General features: G+C 37.5%; 1 protein-coding gene across 1 annotated transcript in view; it reads left to right on the forward strand.

The window, feature by feature from the left end:
• Gigyf2 (GRB10 interacting GYF protein 2) overlaps positions 1-17,252 on the forward strand; it is a 173,696-nt gene that overhangs the window by 102,294 nt on the left and 54,150 nt on the right. Inside the window, exons 11-16 of the mRNA XM_023722065.1 lie at positions 7,405-7,584; positions 11,579-11,796; positions 11,889-12,036; positions 12,132-12,320; positions 15,859-16,055; positions 16,975-17,134. Coding sequence (XP_023577833.1) covers positions 7,405-7,584; positions 11,579-11,796; positions 11,889-12,036; positions 12,132-12,320; positions 15,859-16,055; positions 16,975-17,134 — 1,092 coding nt within the window. The remainder of the gene's footprint in view (positions 1-7,404; positions 7,585-11,578; positions 11,797-11,888; positions 12,037-12,131; positions 12,321-15,858; positions 16,056-16,974; positions 17,135-17,252) is intronic.

The following is a 17,252-nucleotide window of genomic DNA, read 5'->3' on the forward strand; positions in this document are numbered from 1 at the left end:
CAGTAGTGATCCTCCTGATTTCTTGCCTCCCAAGTTGCTGGGATTACAGGCACGCGCCACCGTGCCCGGACTGGTACCTTTTCATTGATAGAGATTTATGTTTTATTTAAAAATTACAGTTAAGCCACGTGTCAAGACTAGGTAAGTTTAAAAAAAAATTATTTTAATGAAATCCAATTTTCAGTCCTAAAAGGGATTTGATTTTCTTTCTGGTTTTAGTAATCCTCTGTATAACACATAAATATACTACATTGTTCTTGAGAAAAACAAAACATTTGAGATACATATGTATACTGACTGTCTATCCATCCTTCTGCCTTCTCCATTCTCCTCCTGGTTCTACCTTTTGGTTTTCTTTTTGTAGCGCTGGAGGTTGAATCTAGAATCCTGTGCATGTGAGGCAAATGCTCTTGGGTTCTTTCTTCTGTGATGTACTTAGCTTTCTTTCAAAGATATCTTGTTTCTTTCAGTTCTTCTTGCTTAAGCTCTTGGTAATGATAGCCTGCTCCAGAGATGTCAGGCAGCTTCTGGCTGTGTGTACCTGCAGACAGTGAGCATGAGGACTGCGAAGAACAGGACAGATGCCAGCCTCTTGAGGAGGCTTTCTGTCCCGCTCTAGCCAGAAACTGCTGAACAGTCCTAAAAAGGACTGTTAACCATTAGAGCAGGTTGTTATCTCTCCATGCTTAGGCTGCAAATGTGTGGGTAAAGAATTTAAACTTCTCTATCTTAACCACCCTGAATTTTATTTACAAGTAAATTTTTAGGGAACAGTAAATACCAATACTTGGTGGAATTCACTTTCAGTGTTTCTTCCTGGTTAGGACCTGTTCTTAGCGTTGATCTGAGAATAGGTATCTGAATGGAGGAATACAAAGTCACTTGTTTCAAAAGTTTGCACATAAACAAGCTTCAAAGTCTGCCCCATAATTCCGCTTTTGCTTTTGGAGATTGGGCATTTGTAAACTCCCAAGTCTCACAGCTGTAGATTTTGTTGGCTGAATGCCTCCTTGCTCCATCTGAAGTTTTCCATAAACACCACTTTTGGCTGTGAGTCAAACATGCACACAGGTGCCCTTTTACTGCTCTTTCTCCTTAGGAATCCACTCAGTTGGACCAGGCAAACACCAACATTACATTTTAGTTTAATTTTAGGTGAATCCTATGTAGATTGAATACATTAAAGGAAAAGACAAGTATTTATCGTCACAGGAGACATTATATGTGACATGCTGTTTATGTATTTTAGCACATTTTGAGGTTTTTTTTTTTTTTAATGTACTTGGTACAGGATCTCAGTACACAGCTTGGACTCATAGTGATCCTTCTGTTTTCAGCCTCCCCAGAGCTGGGATTACAGGTTTGTGCCTCTACGCCCTGTCTCTGTTGCTAGCTCAGGTACCCAGGGGCAGGGCCAGGGGTCCCTGTGCTTGCCTAACCAGGCACCTAGTCTGCTGAGCTATCTCACCTGCCCTTTTAGCACCTTTTGTTCACAGACTTATATAATGTAAGAGCGTAAAATGTATTATATAGGTAGTGTAGTGAAAATGGTTGTAGTTCCTATATTGAATAGAAAAAGATATTTTAAGTCTGTGGTACTGTATCTTTTGAAAGTCATAGACACCTTCAAGACTGGTGAAAGCTTTAGATCTTTTTCATTGAAAAAAACAAACCCATCCTGGCTCACAGTGTGCGTCTTTTTTTTTTTTTTTTTTTTTTTTTTTTTTTTTTTTTTGAACCGGGGATTGAACTCAGGCCCTTGCTCTTGCCAGGGAAGCGCTTATTCCACTGAGCCATCTCCCCGGCCCCTACAGTGTGCTTCTACTTCAGGGATATATAGCCCTGAACTCATTTATGGACTGTAGGTTAGGAATATTAGGTTTGTGCATGAATTTGTAAATTACTGTCTTGTATTACTTGTGAGCTCAGGGAATATATACTGAGTTACATACACACACACACACACACACACACACACACACACACACACACGATCCCCTCTCACACACCTTATTTTTTATTTTGAGACTGGGTTTTCCAAAGTTGCTATATTTTCCAGCTAGGTTTGAACTTGTGACCCTTCTGCTGTAGCTTCCCAAAGTGCTGAGATTATAGGCATATATCACCATACATGGTTTAAATTTACTTTTAAATCATTTTGTTTATAAAAGAATTAATAGTTAAGTTTGCTTGCTTGCTTGCTGATTGGTTGATTGAGACAGGCTGTCATTATGTCATCCAGGCTGTCTTTGAACTCACTGTGTAGCCCAGGCTGGCCTCAAACTCAATATCCTACTGTCTCAGCCTCTTAGTGCTGGGATTACAGGTATGTGTAACCATACCTGGTTTAGGGGTGTGTGTTTTGAAATTATTTCTGCAGGAAGATTGGAATAAATTCAGTTTTTTCCCCCTTTAGAACTATTGACAAACTCTGTCCCTAAATTATACCTACATACGTGTCTACTGCCTGAACTTGTTGTACTTAGATCCTAGATCATCATCTTTCTATTGAAGTTTTTGTACTTTTTTTTTTTTTTTTTTGGACTGGTTCCAGTAGACCTGATTTGTGAATAAACTACTAAGGACATTGTAGTAGAAATAAACCCTAGATTAGTAGGTTGAATGCGTAGGTTCTGTTTCTGATTTGGTGTGGCTCAGCGGTGTGATCCATCTTGGGGATGTGCCCTTCAAGCACCTCTTGCTTCACAGCAACATTGGAGGTGACGATGTTTAACTTAATCTCCTGTGGTTATTAAGAAGGTCGGATGAAGTATATCAGTGCATTATGTCACCTGTAATGTATCTGATCATTTGTTTACATGTATGTCTCTGGACTAAGTCTAAGTCTTTGTTTTTAATCCTATTTGTCTAATTGTGTTTGTTTATTGAGGAGATAGTCATGTTAATGTTTGCTAGAGGTCTTGGCAAAACGAATGGTAAAGCAGTACCATTTCTTTGGGAAAACATTTGGTAATGATGATAAATGCTGAGCAAGCTATGACGCAGTAATTTCATACTGAGGTGTATAATATATTTCAAATAGAAAAGCAAACATATGCTTACCAGAATGTGTATCTAAGAGGGACCATTCATAATAGCAAAAAGCAGTAACAATCTAAATTTATGTCAGTAAAGTGAGATTTTGTGGTGTGGTCACACAGTGACAGCCTGTATAGCAGTGCAGAATATACCTCTGTACTCTGTAGCAGTGTGATTGGCTGTCTATGAGTTCGACAGAATAATCTAGATATGAATGACTATTCCATTTATATAAAGGTTTAAAAGAGAGAGAACTAATAGTTGGGAATAGACGTCATCATATTTACCTTGGCGAGGGCCAATTGGGAGGGTGTGTGATTTCTGAGGACTCCTGTTTTCTCTTATTTTAAATTTCATTTTGAAATGGTCTTGTTATGTTGGGGTAGGATGGCTTCAAACTTGAACTCCATGTGCTTGAGCCTTAGGAGTAGCAGGGATTATAGGTTGCAGATTTTTAATCTAAAGTGGTTGTTAAGTGCATATTATTTACTTTGTGAAAATTCAGCAAATTGTACTTCATTGATTTTTGTACTTTTTTTGAGTTATATTTCCATTGAAAGATTTCTTAAAGGGGAGCAGGAGGAGGTGAGCAAAGTCCATCTGCAAGTTCTTTGGAGTCTTTTTCACTCTTTTGATAGGAAAATGACAGTGACCTCTGAGAGTATTTGCTCTTAGAGGTGGGAGATATGACATTCTTGTATATAATTTTGATTTTCCTTTGTTTACCAGAGAAGTTGTAGTATATTTTATTGTATATCTAGTATAGTATAATCATAGTATAATAATCTGTTATAATTGTTAAGTGAAAAACCAGTTGGTTTTCCTTTCTTTATCAGAGCAATCATAGTGTAATAATTTATTTTAAGGGGCTGGGGATATAGCTCAGCGACATAAGTGCCTGCCTGGCAAGTACAACATCATGAGTTGGATCCCGAGTACTAGGAAAAAAAAATTATCATAATTGAAAACTGAAAAATACATTGCAGTGTTTAGAAATTATTTTGTCAACAGTTACTTGGTAATAAAATTTGAACTCATTTACTACAGTGTTAGAATAGGTTATTGTTGACGTAAACACAGGCTGCTGTACCTTACCTCAGATTCCTTTCTCCCACAGGGGAAATGGGTCTTCACTCCACAAGGTATATTGATCAACGTTAGAGCTGCAGTTGAGTTTAATTAATTGATGAACTTACTTTTGAGTCAAGGTCTCATTGTGCAGTCCAGGCTAGCCTTGAGCTCAGCTGACAACCCTCCTACCACATTCTCCTGAATGCTGGGATTATAGGTGTGTGTCTCTACCCAGACTCATGGTATTTGTTGCTTTGTTTTTTTGTTTGTTTGTTTGTACAGTACCAGGGATTGAATTTAGGACCTTGCACTTGCCAGGCAGGTGCTTATGCCACTGAGCTATATACCCATCCCCTTGCTTCAATATTTATAACTGGTAAAAAATTACAGTGTCTAATACATTTATGCTATAGTAGCAAGGTAAATTGGTATGTACCTATTTGCATTATTAGGAATATAGGTAGTAGAGAAGTATTTTCTGTTATTGAAGAAAAATATTGCACAGTAGTAAACATATGGATTGCAAGTATCTAAACATAGTTATTCTAGACCTGATGATATGTACCCTCAGTCTCAGCTACTTAAAAGGCTGAGGCACACAGATCACTTGAGCCCAGAAAGTTGAGGCCAACCCGGGTATCATAGAGATTGTCTTAAGAAAAAAAAAAAAAAAAAAAAAAAAAAAAGTTAAAGCTAATTATAGGTATATAGTTTTAAGATTGTGGGATTACTAGAATTTAATTATTTTAATTTTTTATTTAGTAAAACTTATTTTTCCAGTACAGGGGATAGAACATGGAACCTTGTGCTTGCCAGGCAGACGTTTATGCCACTGAGCTATCTCCCCAGCCCCTTTTTTACCTTTTTATTTATTTATTTATTATTATTATTATTATTATTATTATTATTTTGGGGGAGGATACTAGGGTTCAAACTCAGGATCTTGCGCTTGCCAGGCAGGTGCTTAAGCTGCTGAGCTATCTCCCTGGACCTTTTTTTTTTTACCTTTTTGAGACAGGGTTTCACTATGGAGTTCAAGCTAGCTTTTAACTCACTTTGTAGCCCAAGAGGGCCTCAAACTCACAGAAATCCTCCAGCTTCAGCCTCCGGAGTGCTGGTATTATGAGCATGCACCACCACACCTGGCTAGTAAAACTATTAATATTTTATCATGCTAGAGAGAGTGATCATTTACATCCCCCACCCCTGTCATATTAGGGATTAAATTTAAGGCTTCACACATGATAGGGAAATGCTCTGCCATTGGACTTTCTTCCCAAGCCCTAATAACAGGGTACACTGATGACTTTTTCAAAGGGTTGATGTAGAAGTAGATGATAAAAATTGTTGGTTCCACTAGCCTATCCAGCATGTGATTAGCACTGGATGTTTTAAGACTGAGCTCACTACCTCACAAATATTTATGGTTGACTGATTACATTGTAGAAGTTATTCTCTACTGTTTTCTAATTTATATACTTTAGGACTTAATTTGTTTTAAATTCTCTTTGTAAGAATAATTAAATTTTTCGTTAATTCATAATGAAAGTGCTGCTTTGTGAAAGTGGATTGTTTGCTCTTACTCTAAGCAGGACAGGCCTGGAATATGCTTGCATTCAGATCCATAGAACTGGCATTCACGTGCTATAAATATGTTGAATGGTCAGAAGATTAACATTTGAATCCCATCTATGCTGTTCATAAAGTGATGTGTAACTTTGGACAATTCTCTCTCTCAAAAAAAAAAAATTTGAGTTTCAATGTTGTCAGCTAGAAAATGAGAAAAAAAAGATGTATTTTTATTATTTATGGTTGTTACAAACCACCCCAAACCTTAGTGGCTGGTAACAACACCACAGTTTCACTCTCTCTGGGCAAGGAATCCAAGAATAGCCCTAGTTTATTAGCTAAGGGGTTCTGGCTCAGATCTGTGGCAGTGGTTAGTGTCCACCTGCTGGGCTGTCCTATAGAGCCTCTCCTGGGGTTGGATCCACTTCTCACTTTTCTGATAGCAAGCCTTAGTTCTTTACTGGGTAAGCTTCTCCACAGGGCATTGCACCATATGGCACCTCACTTTTGGAGAACATGTCCAGGATTGAAGCTACAGGTTTTTAAAAACTTAGGATCAGAGATGGCATTTCATCACTTAAGGTGTATTCTGTTTGTTAGGAGTCAGTCCAGCCCTCACTTGGGAGAGTATTACCAGAGACAAGCCAGCAGGGGTTGTTGGGGACTCTTAGAGACTGCTGATCACAATGAGAAGGCAGGTCATATTTTCACAGCAGATAATCCTCCTTCCTAAGGTACTGTATTCTTTAATTGAATAGTACAGTCTGACTTACAGGCACACAAGACATTGATTCTTTACTGTGTATAAAATGGCATGTAAGAGGATGACAAGAAAATAGAATTTCCTTATTATTAGATTACATTGTTCAAGTAACACTTTTAGTATGACTAAATTAAAAAGTATTGGAAACTGTCTTATAGACCAAGGTTATCAGTGTATGTTTTGGATTTTGAAGTACTTCATTTTGAGATACAGTGTTAGGAATTTACATGTTAGCATATGAGTGATGGTAATTAAATAATGTTTATATAATTTAGAATTATCCTATTTAGTTTGCTTGGCATATACCAGGCTCTTTTCTTAGGTTAGCTTTAAATTTTGTTCAAAAGCAATTTGTTGTTTGCCTGTGATATACTAGATGCTAGAATAAATGAAAAATGATAACACACAATCTCTGTTTTTCAATTTGCAATCTGTTGAGGTGTAAAAGACGTTGAAATTACCAATTTTCTGTTTAGTCAAAATTACTAGTACAGGATAAACAATATTGTATAATAAAAAATGCACTATAAAAAAGTATGTACAGGCAAGAAAGAATTGACAAAATATACTGTTAGGTGACAAAACACAACTACAAAATGGCATGCACAGCATCAGGAGGGTAGTGTTTGTGTGTGTGTGTGTATGCATGGTAGGTGTACCTATAGACTGTTTTGAAGGCTTTTTTTTCTTGAAGACCTTTTAATAAACTACTAATGATTAACTTCTGCAGAATAAGCCTAAGTCTGCAGGTCGTATAATTATATAATTGCCCAATTTATGAACCTTTAGTTTTAAGAAAAATTATATATATATATTTTTCAGTTATTTTATTGATACATTTTGAACATTAAATTGGCTTATTCTTCTAGAAAGTTTGATTTGAACTGTCAGGTTTGTTTTTCAAAATTTTTACTAGCAAGGGCACATGTAAAAAACCCTGTATTTTCTTATTTTGTTTATAGGGAGACCAAATTTTGAGGAAAGTGGACCAACATCAGTGGGGAGAAAGCATGAATTTATACGATCAGAAAGTGAAAATTGGCGAATCTTTAGAGAGGAACAAAATGGAGAAGATGAAGATGGAGGTTGGCGACTAGCTGGGTCAAGAAGGGATGGAGAGAGGTGGCGGCCTCACAGTCCTGGTAAGAATTTTGTTATATAAAAGTGCAAAGGGACTAAAAATTTGATGAATGTGTTAGGGATGTTTTTTTAAAAGAGGAATGAGAAAGATTTATCAGGAAAAAAAAAGTTTATCAAAAGATTTATTTAGAGTGGAGTATGATGTGCATAGAAATGGCACACCAGTGATTGGGATTAAGTGAAAAGGGTAAACTAGTTTTTAAAAAGTAAAGGGAAGTCATTTATGCCACATTTCTCAGCCTTTCTACTACAAAGAAATTTCAGCATTAAAAACTCTCCGACATACCTATTCAGTTGATTGAAATCACTTTTGTTTCCCTGGGGCAAAGAGTATAGTTTAATGGAAAACACCTGCCTGCAACTGCAAAAGAGAGGGTTTCATTCAGATTTGTGTAGTGCTTAATCTTTTAATCTTAGCACTCTTTAAAATTTATAGTGAGAGAGTGTTGAGGGGAGAAAACTTAGAAATGTATAAATTTTACACTTGGAATATGTGTCTTCTTTACAAGTGGGTATTTTTCCAAATAAAAGATTTATTTTTTCTTGGTTTTCTTTTTAAAGCTGTGATTTATGCTTACTTGAAGAATAAACTTTAAACCATGGTCAGACACATAATCACAAGTTCATGCTTTTGTCCTTCTGACTTAAGAAAAAGGAGAGAAAATAGTAGTGATTAATAGTTTTTAAAGTTCTTCTGTTGGACTCTTAAGAATGCTTCAAACTGTTCTTCTTGGACATTAGATATGCTGGTAATTAAAGACACTGGCGCTTTGTGTTAAAGTTCATCCCCTACCAAAGTGCTGATTCAATACCTCATGATAATCAGATGCAACTGTGGTGTGGACTGTGGGGTCATGCAGAACTTTGAGTGTACAGAGTCCAGAGCCTTTGCATTTCATGTGCATCATAATGTTATCAACAGCCACATGCCAAAGGAGCTTGCCTTTAATAGAGGGAATTGTAATATTGTAAATAGCTTGTACTTTTAAAAATATTTATTAGCAAAGATAGGCTACATCTGAGTGAACATCTTAACAGGTATAGAGTGTTTTATGGACTTGTGGGTAGGTAGAAACACGGTGAAGTTACTCTGCAGTAGAGTTATGATCCTTTTATGTATCAGCTTTTCATGTTGCCTCTTGGGCGGGCTTTCTGTCAGTCCCGGGCATTGTTTACATCACAGGATCCTGGCAGCTCTCATCAGGCTGTGTCCTGGGCAACCAAATGGTACAGTCTTCTTCAAGGTATTGGGACATTTTGTGCTGAGCTTGAGTGCAAGCTGAATGGTGTATAGACTATGTTCCTAACAAGAATTTAGTGAAGAATGGACAGGATCTGGGTTGAGAGAGAAGAGAGAGCCCAGCTGGTCAAAAACAAAGAAGGTGAATGTTTTGGAAGATGAGCATTGTTTCTGACCTCAAATGTCTGATGTTGATTTTATCAAGGGTAGTTAAGTAAAATTTTAATATTGCCTTCACAATTTAGAGTATGGTTCTATTATTGTCTTTTTTTCAACCAGATCATTTTTTTTTTTTTTTTTTAAACTAAGGACAGTATCTTGCTATGCAGTTCTGTCTGACCATAAACTCAGAACTCTGTTTTTGTCTTTTTTGAGACAGGGTTTTACTGTGTAGTTCAGGCTGACCTTGAACTCATAGGAATCCTGGATCCTGCCTCAGTCTCCTGAGTGCTGGAATTATAGACATGTGCCACAATGCCTGGCCATCCATCCACATATTTTTAAGAGACATTTTTGGGGAGGAGGGTGAAGTATAGAGTTCAGAAAAACCTACTACCAATACATTCAAAAGAAATACCATTTACTTTTTTAGCCAGAACTTTAAAACTTAGTCTGATTTCTCTCTGTCTTCCTGACCCAGTGTGCTAATTTTCATTGTTTCTCAGCTCTTGCTTAGAATCCTATAATCTTTCATTCATCTGGATTCCCTTTTCCTACTCTTTTTTTTTTTTTTTTTTTTTGTGGAACCGAAACTTAGTCTGATTATAGCAGTTGTTGCAGGCTACTAACATTTCTTATAGTTTATCTATTAGAATTTTTTTTTTTTTTTTTGGTCTGCTCAGAATGCCTTAGGGCAGGTGTGGTAAGGCCTGAGGATCTGGGGATCAAACCACAGCATGCTGAGACTGATTGCTTTTTCTTTCTTTTTTTTTTTTTTGCGGAACCGGGGATTGAACCAGGTCCTTGCGTTTGCCAGGGGAGTGCTTATTCCACTGAGCCATCTCCCTGGCCCCTATCTATTAGAAATTGAGTAATATTTTAAATGTATTTTAAATTTATTTAAAATATAAATAAATTAAATATAGTTTAAATATTTTAAATGTAAATATAGATTTTTGGCTGATTTTATGAAAATAGTATACATCTTAAGCTCAGATGAAAGACCCATAAAGATCAACCTTAGTAAAGTTTTAAAATTTTATTAGCTGTTGTTAAGAAAACAATAGAATTACATGATGTTGTTTTATTAAAGTAGGGTTTGCAGCTGGATATAGTTGAAGTTGAGGGCGTGGTGAACAGGGAGCCATCTACTCTCGGGCTGAACTTAGGAAACTCAGTAAGAGGGAACACGAGCCAGGTGCCTAGAAGGATAGATTCCTATCACCGTGCATACTTAGACTGCTTAGAAATGATAGTAGTAGACAGGACTGTGGAATTCAACATTTGATCTTGAAGACTCCTTTTGAATAATGACTCTAGGTTTACACTTTAGCAATCTAGGTATAAAATTCCATAGTTCCCATAGAAGGTAATCAGTAGTGTTGTTCTAAGTAGAGCTGAGGAGTATGGGAATAAATTTTTTGTGTGCCTTACATGTTACTTCCTGTGTTTATCATCTTAATACTTTACCTTTTGTTTTGTACTTCTGAGTTTTTAGATCACTGATTCTGGCAAATTAGGCTCAGTTACAAGATTTCATTTTGGCCTTGTTTCTTCTGTGTACCACTCAGAGTAAGCAATCAAGAATAGAAAAATTCTCATTCCTTTTAAGAAGGATCCTTGTTCTTAGGTAATATTTTTCTTTTGGAAGGTAGATGCAATATATAGTATGCTGGAGTAGACTTAGCAATGTCCCAGGAGGATGTCATATGGAAATAAAAACTGCCTAGCGGGTATTAAGAGATGATAAAAAGGAAGAGGGCTGGGGACATGGCTCAGTGATAGAGTACTCGCCCAGTATGTATCAGGTTCTGTGTTCCATCCCAGTACTGGGGGAGGAAAAAGGGGGAAAGAGACCATGATTCCACATATGATTGTGGAAAAGCAGCAGAGAATGCAGAGTTCATTTTTACTTCTACTTTGCCATTGTTCCTGTTTCTTCTGTCCAAGTTTTAATTTCCTCCTAACATAAAATTAGGATACTAGGCCGTATAGAAATCTCTGTAACATAATCTGTTAGTGCTGTAGATCCATGGGATTTTGTTAGTCAAAATTACAAATGAGAAGTTGGCTTTAGTAAGTAGGCGTGATGAATTTGATACTATAAAGTGACACGGGGAGCTGGTGTTATCCATAAGGAATGATTTCATGGAAGAAAGAATGCTTTAAGATCTGCAACAGAAAAGGCATAAACTTCAGTGTGGAAAGATACCCAGCACTGTCAGTCTCAGCTAGGAGTAGGCCACATGAGTGGCTATATCAGCATTAATCGGATACCTAAAGCTTATTAAAAGTGCATAGTTCTGGTGGGGTGGCCTTTCAGGGTACTTTGTTTTAAATTTATCACCTAAAGCTTTTAGAGTATGTTGTGTAGCCCAGTACTTGATGAATGTAAGCACCACTGTCACTTAGTAGTGATTATATAAACTCTGAGCTCTGAACTTCATTCACTTAATATTTTTTTCTCTTCAGTAGGTTGATGCATTTGATTTAAATGTCAGTCATACTTTTCTGCTCTATTTCCTGTCCATGTTATTTTTCAAATACTGGGTCATAAAGCTTTTCTAAGGTTTGTGTCCTCCTCCTCCTCATCTCAGATGGCCCTCGTTCTGCAGGCTGGCGGGAACACATGGAAAGACGCCGGAGGTTTGAGTTTGACTTTCGAGATCGGGATGATGAGCGGAGCTACCGAAGGGTGCGCTCTGGCAGTGGGAGCTTGGATGATGACAGGGATAGCTTGCCTGAGTGGTGCTTGGAGGATGCTGAAGAAGAAATGGGCACATTTGATTCATCTGGAGCATTTCTCTTTCTTAAAGTAAGAGATTTATTTTAAATGTCATGACAGGCACTAACCTTATACCAAAGCCAAATATGCTGTTGACTTTTGGTTTTATTTTCTTGCTGTAGAAAGTACAGAAAGAACCTATTCCTGAAGAGCAGGAGATGGACTTCCGACCTGTGGAGGAAGGGGAAGAGTGTTCTGATTCTGAGGGTAGCCATAATGAAGAGGCTAAAGAACCTGATAAGACAAATAAGAAAGAGGGGGAGAAAACAGGTAGAGTACGAGTTGGTAAGGTCCATTTATGTCTTTTACCTTTTTTCTCTTCCTCCTCCAGAACCTTAAGTTCATTTGATTATTTTGTGTTGCAGAAACAAGTGAGGAAATACCCCATACTTCATCATCATCTGCTAGACCAGGTACTCCTTCAGACCATCAGCCTCACGAAGCATCACAGTTTGAAAGAAAAGATGAATCCCAGACTGACCACATGGAAAAAGTTGAAGAGGAGAATCGTGTGGAAAGTGTTCTATCATCCAAGGTCCCTAATAGAGCGGAGGGTATGTATGTATTCGTGAATGTGGACGAGCAGTAAGATTATGTGGCAACAGTGATCGCCAATATGCTGAGCTTCTGATTTTGTTCAGAACTACTGGTAGGGATGAATTATTGGGATAGATCATTTTTCTAGTAAACCTAGTCAATCAATGCTTCTCTCACATGTTTTCATCTTAGAATACATCCAAATGGAGTTAGAATCTTGCAAGTGGGCTTATGGTCCTCTGCATTGGTTTGGTTCCCAGGCAGAGAACCTTCCTTTCTTCAAATGGTTATTTGCATACTTTGTATCAAATCAAATTGTTGTTGTTCCAAAAAGAATACATGGAAGAACTGAAAGTCCATCACCTTTGCTAGAAAATAAGGTTGTAGCATGTTCTCTAGTGTTACTGCTCATATACTTTTTTAGGCAGTATCACTGTTCATTTCCATATGTATATGTTAAAAAATATTAGCACATAATGTCTGATGTTGAAGAGCTATTAGAGCTATTCATGAAAGTTGAATGACTGAGCATGATTGAGTGCAGCTTTCCTCTGCAGCTTTAGCCCTAGCCATCCTTCTCCCTCTCTCACTCACCAGCCTTTGGTCCTGATTGCTGCCATGTTCTGTGTTCCTGAATTTCTCTTTCTTAAATTGTTTTTTCCTGTTTCTTGACCAACTAGTATTGTTTTTTATACAATGTCACAATTTTATAAAGATGTATTGAGAGTTTCAACCAAGACTTTCTTTTTAGCTTTTTTTCTACTTGAAAACTACTGATAAAATGAATTTAAAAGGTATTTTAGGGCTGGGGATATAGCTCAGCGACTTAAGTACCTGCCCGGCAAGCTCAAGGTCTTGAGTTCAAACCCTGGTACCGCAAAAAAAAAAAAAAAAAAAAAAAAAAAGTATTTGAATCTGTCCAGTCTGTCCATATCAAGTGCTGTAGCACCTGTACCCTTTTGAATCATAGAAGTTGTTTCTGAGTTGTTGCCCCAGAATTATTTGTAGTTTACTTTCTTTTTTTTTTTTTTTATTTATTTATTTATTTATTGTGTGTGTGTGTGTGTGTGTGTGTGTGTGTGTGGCCAGCTCAGCCCACCAGGGGGCGGGGCGGGCTGGCATGTGGTGCTGGGGATTGAACCGTGGTCGCTGTGCTTTTGCTTAGCTTGTTTTAAGTAGGTGCTTTAGACCACTGAGCCATCTCACCAGCCCTGTAGTTTACTTTCTTGAATGGATGTGCCTATAGGTCTCTTATGCTGGGAGATTTTAGGATTGAGTCCAGAGAATCTTCATAGATGGGCATTAGTTAACATTCCAGATTTATAGTCTCTAGGGAATTAAGTTTTATGTGTATCAGTAACCCAGGACAGTAAAATGATAGGATCCCACTATTGGTAGACTCTTGGAACACTTTAGGAAGCTGGTTATTTTTGAACATATCTTAAGAGTAATAAGTGGAATTTGAAGGTGTAGGTGCAGTTAGTTGAATTCGGAGAGGGCTTTGCAGTACCATGGATCAATGAAAGCTAAAGTGAGGATGTGGAATAGATTGAAGTATGGTCAGGAATCACCTTTTATTTTTACTTTGCTATGGTCTGAGGTGTGTAAAGGAGGCTGTGGGAAACACAGTAGAAACTGTGATTGATGGCTGTGTGTATCAGCACTTCTTGTGACGACTGTGACCTATAAAATTCCTGAGCAGTGCATCTGTAAAGTGAGGTAGTAGCAGATAAGATTTCAGATTCAAAATTAACAAGACTCAATTCATTGAGAGAAAAGTCAAAGATGATTGAGGGACCTGAGAGGATTATGGTACCATTCATAGAAAAGAGAGTAAAAATTGAAGGGCACATTTGAGAGAAGAGAATAAATTTCAGTTTTGAAATTGGCTCCAAAGTGTTAATGAGAAGTAGGAATAACCGGAGCATTGTGTGAATGAGAGAATAGTTTAAGGCAAGAGAAGAATAAGAATTTTATCAACACTTGGGTCGAGGGAGAAGAAAAGTGAATTGAGAATAGAACCTTTGGGTAATTCCTAGTTTTAAGCTAGATAGAGGAAGAGAACCAGAAAAAAATCTTCAGTTACACAAGTAGAGTCAGGAGAGTAGAGTGCATGGAAACTGAATAAGAGAACAAGTCAGCATAGAACTGGCATGGTAACATCAGATGTGCAAAGAGACTAGATAGGAAAAGTAGGAAAAGTCTTCTGAGTTTAGCAGCTTTGTGTCGCTGTCTTTGTGAGAGCAGCTGTATGGAAAAGTAGGGAGCAGAAATCACATTGTAGTATGGATGGGTGGCAGAGAACTAGAAACAGCATGTATTAGCTGTCCATTTCAGTAATTCAGCAAAGAGAGGCACAGGGATTTGGAGAACCTATTTGTAATTGAGCAAACAAGGTTTCAAAACAGCAGCTTCATTTGTTTCTGGTTGCTTCCATATCCTCTCCTCTTCTGTCCTGTGCTCTGCTCTTCTGAGCTAAGGATTGAACTCAGGGCTTTGTACATACTGAACTAGTCCTGTTTTTCTTGCACCTCTTTTTTCAGGCCCTTGCGCTTGCCAGGAAAACGCTTATTCCACTGAGCCATCTCCCTGGCCCTCAAAATGTTTCCTTTCTTTCTTTCTTTTTCTTTTTTTTTATGGGCAGCTCAGCCCACCCTGTGGACGGGGCTGGCATGGCATGTGGTGCTGGGGATCGAACCGAGGTCCCTGCATACTTGCCTAAGCAGGCACTTTAGACTACTGAGCTATCTCGCCTGCCCCTAGTCCTGTTTTTCTGAACAGGACTAGCTCCCCTCCTCTCCTCTTCAAGAGCCTGCATATTAGGTTAAAACTACTAGAAACTAATAGGAACTACCTTTGCAATTTTTATTCTTACTGCGGAGAACATCCTATTCTATGCTGATAGACTCCTAAATAAAACATATAACGTACTGAATTATATTTATTGTGACCTAAAATAGGGACTTAAAATAAAAATAAATAAATAAATAAATAAAAATTGAAGCCTTCAAAAAAAAAAATAAAATAGGGACTTAGTGAAATTCTTGCAGATATTTTCAATGAATGCTTTGTTGAGTTGTGACATGTCTTTGAGAAAATTTGGGTTCTTCAATAACTGTTTAGAGACATGTTGCAAAGAAAATATTAGACTATTTTGCTTTTTTTTTTTTGATACTGGGAATTGAACTCAGGACCTTGTGCTTGCAAAGAAGGTGCTTGTGCCACTGAGCTATCTCACCAGCCCCTAGACTGATTGATGCTGAGAGATCCACCTATTACTATTGAGTAGATTCTGTAGTACCACACACAGGTCAGCATCACGTAGAAGAACCTAAAAAAAAATGTAACCCTGACTTTTGTCATCCTGTGGTAGTAATTCTGGTGTTCTCAGGAGGAATGCTACACTTCTCCATAAGAAGTAGCTTCAGTGTTCATGATAGGGTTCACATTTCTGTTGGGCCCAGTTAGCCAGCTTCCCAACTTAATAATGCAGTTAACCTTCCCAAGAGACTATATTTCCAAGGATTTTCTACAGTCTCACTTCTTTTCCTCTAGAAATGGTTACAGATATACAGCAGCCCCTGACACAGCTCCCTCCGGACACAGCTGCTCCTCTTCTCATACTTCCACCTCCTGTTCCTGATCCCAGTCCTGCCCTGCGGCCAGGTGAGACACCAGTCATTGGTGCTCCTGGTATGGGCAGTGTTTCCACAGAGCCAGATGATGAAGAGGGTCTCAAACACTTGGAGCAGGTATAGTTCATGTTACTTTTTTATCTCCTTTCAAATTGCTATAAAAGGCTTAAATGTAAACATGTAATTCAATAGATTGTGCACATTTGATTTTAACTGCTGGAAAAGTTGCTTGCTTATTTAGTATTTATTTATATGAATAATTGCCTTTCAAATCATTTCATGCTTTTAATTTTCTGCTATGTAGCAGTCATCATATTAGGTTATTTTTTGCTCTTTGGAGGTTGCCCTTAGCTGTTTACTTTTCTTTTTTCTTTTTGAACATTAATGGAATGCCAAAGATGGTGGATACAAGCAGCTGTGGATGGTCACTGCCTTCTGTGTTTTTTGCCTGGAGTATAACAGAGGGAATGGTTAAAAAATTTCAGGATAGTAACAGTTACCTCCCTCCATTTCCCTAAGATTGTGTGTACATTTTATATGTAAATTATAATTTGCTTTTCTACAAAAGAATTTCCTTTTGAGCATGGAATGATTAGAAGAAAAGAAGGAGAATAGTATGTTGGTTTAAACATGTAAAAGATTTTACATGTTCAAAAAATTGAACCTTTTGTTCCATAATACCCTTGTTTTTTATAGGTTTAGTCTATCCATTTTAGAATTGACCAGCGACTTACTAATTTAAAACCTAGTGTATTAATTAGAAGCTTGGGTTTTCGTTTGTATCATTTGTTTTTTTATTTCAGTTGGTTTAATTTTGAGATGTTGAGCAAGATTTAATGTTCTTGAGCCTTAGCTCCCTCTTTGAGGGGCACCTGTTTCATGGCATTTCAGATTAAGTTTTAGCCTACTTTGTTCATTGTATAGTGTCTTTTTTGTAGGTCAGGTAATCCAGAAAGGATGGGCATTTTTACTACATAGTGTATGTGTTTTAATTTAACATCATTTATTTTCTCTGTTTCTGTTTTTCCCTTACTAGCAAGCTGAGAAGATGGTGGCTTATCTCCAAGATAGTGCACTAGATGATGAGAGACTGGCATCAAAGCTACAAGAGCACAGAGCTAAAGGAGTGTCAGTTCCCATATTACATGAAGCAATGCAGAAGTGGTATTACAAAGATCCCCAGGGAGAAATTCAAGGTAAGTTGTTCCTTTCTACTTTAAATATTCAAGTATCTGCCATTAACTGTAGCATCATTTAAGGGAGTTTAATATTTGTATGATAGTCCACAGATTTTCATATATATGAAGAAAATTA

Source organism: Octodon degus, unplaced genomic scaffold (assembly GCF_000260255.1).
Source record: "Octodon degus isolate 3935 unplaced genomic scaffold, OctDeg1.0 scaffold00089, whole genome shotgun sequence".
Lineage (NCBI taxonomy): Eukaryota > Metazoa > Chordata > Mammalia > Rodentia > Octodontidae > Octodon > Octodon degus.